At 39.3% G+C, this 7,493-nt stretch overlaps 1 protein-coding gene across 1 annotated transcript in view; it reads right to left on the reverse strand.

Moving 5' to 3' along the window:
* Positions 1-1,112: 1,112 nt before the first annotated feature.
* Positions 1,113-7,493, reverse strand: part of RBM25 (RNA binding motif protein 25) — an 84,472-nt gene continuing 78,091 nt past the window's right edge. The window contains exon 18 of the mRNA XM_011949815.1: positions 1,113-3,455. Coding sequence (XP_011805205.1) covers positions 3,363-3,455 — 93 coding nt within the window. The 3' untranslated portion in view covers positions 1,113-3,362. The remainder of the gene's footprint in view (positions 3,456-7,493) is intronic.

Raw genomic sequence — 7,493 nt, forward strand, 5'->3', positions numbered from 1 at the left:
CACTCTTCACAAAATAATCATTAGCTTACACTTACATAGTTTACAGGGAAGTGCTATAATAAGATTCAGAATAAGTAACAACATAAAGTTATCTACAGAAAAAATTTTCAGGGCTGGCTAGAAAAAAAGCCTAGAATATTAGGGTTTTCTCAGGCATAATTTTGGAAGATTACATTATGTTCATGAATATAATTATGTGTATTTGCCTCAAAAAATGTTTTCTTCTTTAAAATCTACTTAAAGGAAAATTCAGCTGCATTTATGTAGTCTGTTAGGATAAAATAATGCTGAATAGACACCTTAAAGTGCTAATCAAAATGTGGTCCTTGGATCAGCAGGCAATGACATTAGCTGGGAGCTGTCCAGAAATGCAAAGCCTGCGGCGCCACTCCACCTCTGCTACTTCAGTAGCACTCCTCAGATGATTTGGGGTCACATTAAAGTTTAAGAAAAACAACTTCAAACTTACCTTTCTTCCTTGTAAAGAGATGTACATACTTTATTTTGTTTTTAGGGACAAAGAAAAGTAGTATTCTAACTGCCAGATCAAGACTGGTTCTTAAGATGTTCATGCCAGGCAAGGTAGCTCATGCCTGTAATCCCAGCACTTTGGGAGGCTGAGGCAGGTGGACCACCTGAGGTCAGGAATTTGAGACCAGCCTGGCCAACATGGTGAAATCCTGTCTCTACTAAAAATACAAAAAATTAGCCAGGCGTGGTGTTGGACACCTGTAATCCCAGCTACTCAGAAAACTGAAGCAGAGAATCTCCAGAAACCGGGAGGCAGAGAGCCGAGCTCGCACCATTGCACTCCATCCTGGGCGACAAAAGCACAACTCCCATATCACCAAAAAAACGCCCCCCCACCAACCAAAAAGAAAAAAACACCAAAAAAAGATTTTCATGCTCTTTATATAACAACTTGAAAGGGCAAAACGAATTCATACTGTATAAGGTTTTCAAACTAAAATTAATTCATGGGTTTATGGTCAAATTAACCCACAAAGTTCAAGCAACTTAATAGAAATTTCTGATGTGTATTTGCAGACACTAGAATATGCCTGTTTAATGTCTAATTCTTTATATATACAATTCTAAAAAACAAGCAACTCTGACAATCTAAAGGTTTTTACTGAAGCTTGGTTACAAAACATGATTTAAACTGGCATTAAGCGATTAACAGTTTCTACCACATTTATTATAACAATTTTCACTCTGCTGCAGAAACCTTAATATATGAACTTGCACAAATTCATATATTTAGTTGAGGTCCTGCCGCAAACCTCACTGGAGATGTTATGCAGTACACAGTACATCTCCCCAAAGGTTTCAGATTAAGAGATCTCCCTTGTTTTTAGAGTGGCCCTTTAAGATAAGTATACTTGACAGAGCAGGAGAAGAAACCAAGCAAAGGAAATCAAATCTACCTGAATAAACCTTCATGTTAATAGTGGCTAAATAAAAACAACATAATATGATGCCTTAGAAACAGCAACTGTGCAGTACATTAAGAAAAGACAGACACAATAAACTGCTCGAACAAGGTCTTAGGCTGGGGGTGTGTCCGAGAAAAGACAATAAACGAAAATGGTAAGGGGCATCTTTTCTGAAATTTTCCGTCAAGAAACCAGAATTTAAAATAAAAAAGAGGCATTTCCATAGATGTATAGTAGATTCATCCAAAATAATGTAAATAGCTTCCTTGACCTTTAGATACCAATAGTCATAAAAATCAAGTCCATAAAAAATTCAGCCCGTATTTTTAAGTTTTCTAGTATGCACCACACAATTACAACATGATGCCATTTATTTACATGATTCTGAAAGAACATGAGTCCCCAGGATCAAATATATACATTTTTAATATTTGAAATATTTACATAATGGAACCACATCAGGGTTCGAGGGTAAGAACAGTGTTTTCAAATGTCCTCTCGAGGTGTGTTTAAAAAAAAAAAAAAAAAAAAATCCAGTAATCCAAAGCTCACATTATGCTTTTCTAACAGGCCAATCTTTACCTTTCTTTTAAATAAGTATTCAGACATGGGGACAGCTGCATCTCATTTGTGCGAAAAGCTGTTTAAAACTTGTTACATTTTCAGGTAATTTTACTCCCTGGTGAAATTCTGATCTACAACAAAGAAAGCCCCAGGAATTTCTCTAAGCACATCATCAGTATAGTTTTAAACACTAATGAGCCAAGGTAAAACAAGATACAAACCTTCTATAAGACAAAAATGAAAACAAAAAGTTAGTGGTTGGTAATTGCCTTGAATGATTTACCTTTATCCTTAAATAAGATGTAAACTTACAAATTGCCGAGCAGAATACCTATCATGTTTGTAAAACTCTCATTGTCTGTCAATTTGCCTAATTTTACTTCATTTTTTTGTTTTGTTTTAAAGGGGATTTTCACTTATACTTTTGGTATGATGAATTTTTTGTTAAATAAAGGGATATAACAGATTTCAACTATGGACCAGTTAGTGCAAAAATGCATTAAATACAACTCTCCAGTATTTTAGGATATGCCTCATTTCTGAGCAATAAAATTAAAGGGAAAAATCACTATGATCCACATTCCTTTAAAAGAGAAGCTGAAGCAGCCAGCTTATTAATAAGAAAACCCCATCCAGTTAGCAGACCATTGCTCACGATACGAGAATACCATGCTCTGGGAAACTAATAACCTAATTATAACAGACATTTTAGGTTGGAACAGTATCATTTTTCCTTTACAATTCTATTCTTTAGTTAGGAAATGTTTTAAGGACCCCACCAAAGCAAATTAGGGAAAAGAAAGACTTTTACACATACATTCACAAACACATTCATACAGAAATACAGTAGGAATGGATTGTCTGCTAATTTTTGCACTCCAATCTTAAACTTCATGCCTTCACAAGGGCTTGCCATTTCTGATCAAAAGAGAGTGGGAGTGGTTAATAGTCTATGACTGGGTGTTTTCAATCAAAATTGTTCATGTTGGTTCCTATACAGTACATTTCAATATTAAGTGCAATTCTGCAAAATAATTGGGGAGTCGTTTTAATATTTACAAGAAACAAATCAGCAGAACAAGATTATTATTAGATAGGCTGTGTACAGCAGCTGCGGCTTATAAAACATACCAGTAATTTGTACCTGGTGAGTATAAAGAGAACCAAGGATTCAGATGACTTTACAACCAAGGGAGTACACAGGGCAACAACAAATTAGAGGACCAAAAAATTCACATTTTCTACAATAAAAAAAAAAAAAATTACAAATCTCACAATGTCTTCAAAGACAAAGAAAAATTCAAAGTCCTTAAAAGGGTGGCGAAGAAGAAACCTGAAATGGAACTCTTAATATAAAAAGTTTTACTTCACAAGACCAATTTTCTTGGCTTCTGTTTCATATATCAATAATCTCCACATTTTGACTATAAAAACTTCTGCTTCTTCATCAAGTACCTAAAGAGGAAACAAAACAGCAACACGTGTAAGAGAAGCAATCATCAACATCTGCCAACAACAGTGACCAGTATAAAAAAGATTTTCAGGCCGGGCGCGGTGGCTCAAGCCTGTAATCCCAGCACTTTGGGAGGCCGAGATGGGCGGATCACGAGGTCAGGAGATCGAGACCAGCCTGGCTAACACGGTGAAACCCCGTCTCTACTGAAAAATACAAAAAACTAGCCGGGCGAGGTGGCGGGCGCCTGTAGTCCCAGCTACTCGGGAGGCTGAGGCAGGAGAATGGCTGAACCCGGGAGGCGGAGCTTGCAGTGAGCTGAGATCCGGCCACTGCACTCCAGCCTGGGCCACAGAGCGAGACTCCGTCTCAAAAAAAAAAAAAGATTTTCATCCACTGACAATAAGCACTTATTACTTAAATGCTAGTTATGATTGGTTTAGTGGCAGGGCACAGTGGCTCACACCTGTAATCCCAGCACTCTGGGATGCTGAGGCGGGCAGATAACAAGGTCAGGAGACTGAGACCATCCTGGCTAACACGGTGAAATCCCATCCCTACTAAAAATACAAAAACTTAGCCAGGCGTGGCAGCGTGTGCCTGTATTCCCAGCTGCTGGGGAGGTTGAGTCAGGAGAATGGCGTGAACCCGGGAGGCAGAGCTTGCAGTGAGCCAAGATCACGCCACTGCACTCCAGACTGGGCGACAGAGCAGGACTCCATCTCAAAAAAAAAAAAGTTTCAAGGTTGTTTTGAGGGGGTAAATGAGATTCTGTATTGTTATTACATGGTTGTATATTTCGTTCTTCTTAAATTACTACGTTCTTTGTAACACGTATTTGTTTTCCTTAGAAAGTAGTTTTACTTTCAGTAAAATGACTTAAAGAAAACTTGTCCAGTGTGAGAAATGTATTATTAATAAATAGTAAATGGGCTGGACACAGTGGCTCACACCTGTAATCACAGTACTTTGGGAGGCTGAGGCAGGCGGATCACCTGAGGTCAAGAGTTCAAGACCAGCCTGGCCAACATGGCAAAACCCTATCTCTCCTAAAAATACAAAAATTAGCTGGGCATGGTGGCAGGAACCTGTAATCCCAGCTACTTGGGAGGCTGAGGTAGGAGAATAGCTTGAACCTGGGAGGCGGAGGTTGCAATGAGCCAAGATCATGTCATTGCACTCCAGCCTGGGCAACAAGAGCGAAACTCCTCCGTCTCTAAATAAATAAATAGTAAATGTAAATTACCAACAACAAAAAAATCATTCAAAATTCCATGGCTTACTAAACAGTACAATACTTCTGTGATCTACCTTTTATTCTTTTATTTTACCTTTACAGATACTGCATTTACACACATCTGACAAAACTACTTCCCAAGGAAACCACATGCTTTTCATAAAGAACATAGTAATTTAAGAAGAACTAAACAAATACACAATTACATAATAACAATACAGAATTTCATTTATCCCCCAAAACACAACCTCACAAACTTTTTTTTTCCCTGGAGACAGGATCTCTCTTGTCACCCAGCCTGGAGTACAGTGGCGTGATCATGGTGCACTGTAGCCTTGACCTCCCAGGCTCAAGTGATCCTCCCACCTCAGTCTCACCAGTAGCTGGGACTACAGGTGTGCACCACTACTCCTGGCCACATTTTTGTGCTTTTTAAATAGAGACAGGGTCTCCCTGTGTTGCCCAGGCTGGTCTCAAACTCCTGGGCTCAAGCAATCTGCCCACTGTGGTCTTCCAAAGTGCTGGGATTACAGGTTTGAGCTGCTGTGCACAGCCCAACTGTGCCATCTTAACTAGAATTTATTGTGTACTTGACACTAAAGTGAACATTAAATGAGGATATAAGTAGTACAGTGTTCAGAATACAGTAAACAGAATAAGCAAACACAATCATCATCACGGGGCACACATGACTACTAAGTAACAAGTCTTCTTCCAGTGGTGGACAAGGAAATTGTCTCTACTTATGAGTTAGGGTCCTTGTGTCCCCATCACTATTCCTGCCATCATCCCATACACACATCTGGCCCTCTACATTATGGCTAGTGTGAGGTGAAATGGACTACTCTGCTCCCTTCTAAAGGGGGCAGCTATGACTGTGCTCCAGAAGTGTGGCCTAGAGTTGCCAGGTCTTCATAGAGGAAGCTTGTGGTAGGAATTTAGAGTACTCAATCTCTAGTCAGACTACATAGGTTCAAATTCTCTAGTCAGGCTACATAGGTTCAAACTGCAGTGCTGCCTCTTACTCAGCGATAGGTCCTCGGTTGGGTTACTTAACCTGAGCCTCAGTTTCCTCATCTCTAAAGCGGAGGGGATGTAGCTACATACCATAGCAGTAGGTACTAAGTGGGAATTAAAAGAGATGGTATGTAGTCAAGTGCTCTGAAAAGTGTCTGGTATATAACAAGTACTTAATAAATACCTAGGAGAAGGCTGGGCACAGTGCCTCACGCCTCTAATCCCAGCACTTTGGGAGGCCTAGGTGGGCAGATCACCTGAGGTCAGGAGTTTGAGACCAGCCAGGCCAACATGGTGAAACCCATCTCTACAAAAATTACAAAATTTAGCCAGGCGTGGCTAAATTTTAGTCTCTACAAAAATACAAAAATTAGCCAGGCGTGGAGGTGGGCACCTGTAATCCCAACTACTTGGGAGGCTGAGGCAAGAGAACTGCTTGAACCCAAGAAGTGGAGGTTACAGTGAGCCAAGATCATGCCACTGCCACTCCATACAGCCTGGGAAACACAGCAATACTCTGTCTCAAACAAACAAACAAACAAAAAAAAGAAATTAAAAGAAAAAAAAGGAATTTGTCACTTTCTCAATGATGGCAATTAATTAAAAAACTTTTGATCAGATTTCTATGAGCCAGATTCGACCTTCGTTTAAGAACTCTGTTTTGCCGGGCGTGGTGGCTCAAGCCTGTAATCCCAGCACTTTGGGAGGCTGAGGCAGGTGGACCACCTGAGGTCAGGAATTTGAGACCAGCCTGGCCAACATGGTGAAATCCTGTCTCTACTAAAAATACAAAAAATTAGCCAGGCGTGGTGTTGGACACCTGTAATCCCAGCTACTCAGAAAACTGAAGCAGAGAATCTCCAGAAACCGGGAGGCAGAGAGCCGAGCTCGCACCATTGCACTCCATCCTGGGCGACAAAAGCACAACTCCCATATCACCAAAAAAACGCCCCCCCACCAACCAAAAAGAAAAAAACACCAAAAAAAGATTTTCATGCTCTTTATATAACAACTTGAAAGGGCAAAACGAATTCATACTGTATAAGGTTTTCAAACTAAAATTAATTCATGGGTTTATGGTCAAATTAACCCACAAAGTTCAAGCAACTTAATAGAAATTTCTGATGTGTATTTGCAGACACTAGAATATGCCTGTTTAATGTCTAATTCTTTATATATACAATTCTAAAAAACAAGCAACTCTGACAATCTAAAGGTTTTTACTGAAGCTTGGTTACAAAACATGATTTAAACTGGCATTAAGCGATTAACAGTTTCTACCACATTTATTATAACAATTTTCACTCTGCTGCAGAAACCTTAATATATGAACTTGCACAAATTCATATATTTAGTTGAGGTCCTGCCGCAAACCTCACTGGAGATGTTATGCAGTACACAGTACATCTCCCCAAAGGTTTCAGATTAAGAGATCTCCCTTGTTTTTAGAGTGGCCCTTTAAGATAAGTATACTTGACAGAGCAGGAGAAGAAACCAAGCAAAGGAAATCAAATCTACCTGAATAAACCTTCATGTTAATAGTGGCTAAATAAAAACAACATAATATGATGCCTTAGAAACAGCAACTGTGCAGTACATTAAGAAAAGACAGACACAATAAACTGCTCGAACAAGGTCTTAGGCTGGGGGTGTGTCCGAGAAAAGACAATAAACGAAAATGGTAAGGGGCATCTTTTCTGAAATTTTCCGTCAAGAAACCAGAATTTAAAATAAAAAAGAGGCATTTCCATAGATGTATAGTAGATTCATCCAAAATAATGTAAAT

The sequence above is a fragment of the Colobus angolensis genome, unplaced genomic scaffold, assembly GCF_000951035.1.
Source record: "Colobus angolensis palliatus isolate OR3802 unplaced genomic scaffold, Cang.pa_1.0 Scaffold3, whole genome shotgun sequence".
NCBI lineage: Eukaryota > Metazoa > Chordata > Mammalia > Primates > Cercopithecidae > Colobus > Colobus angolensis.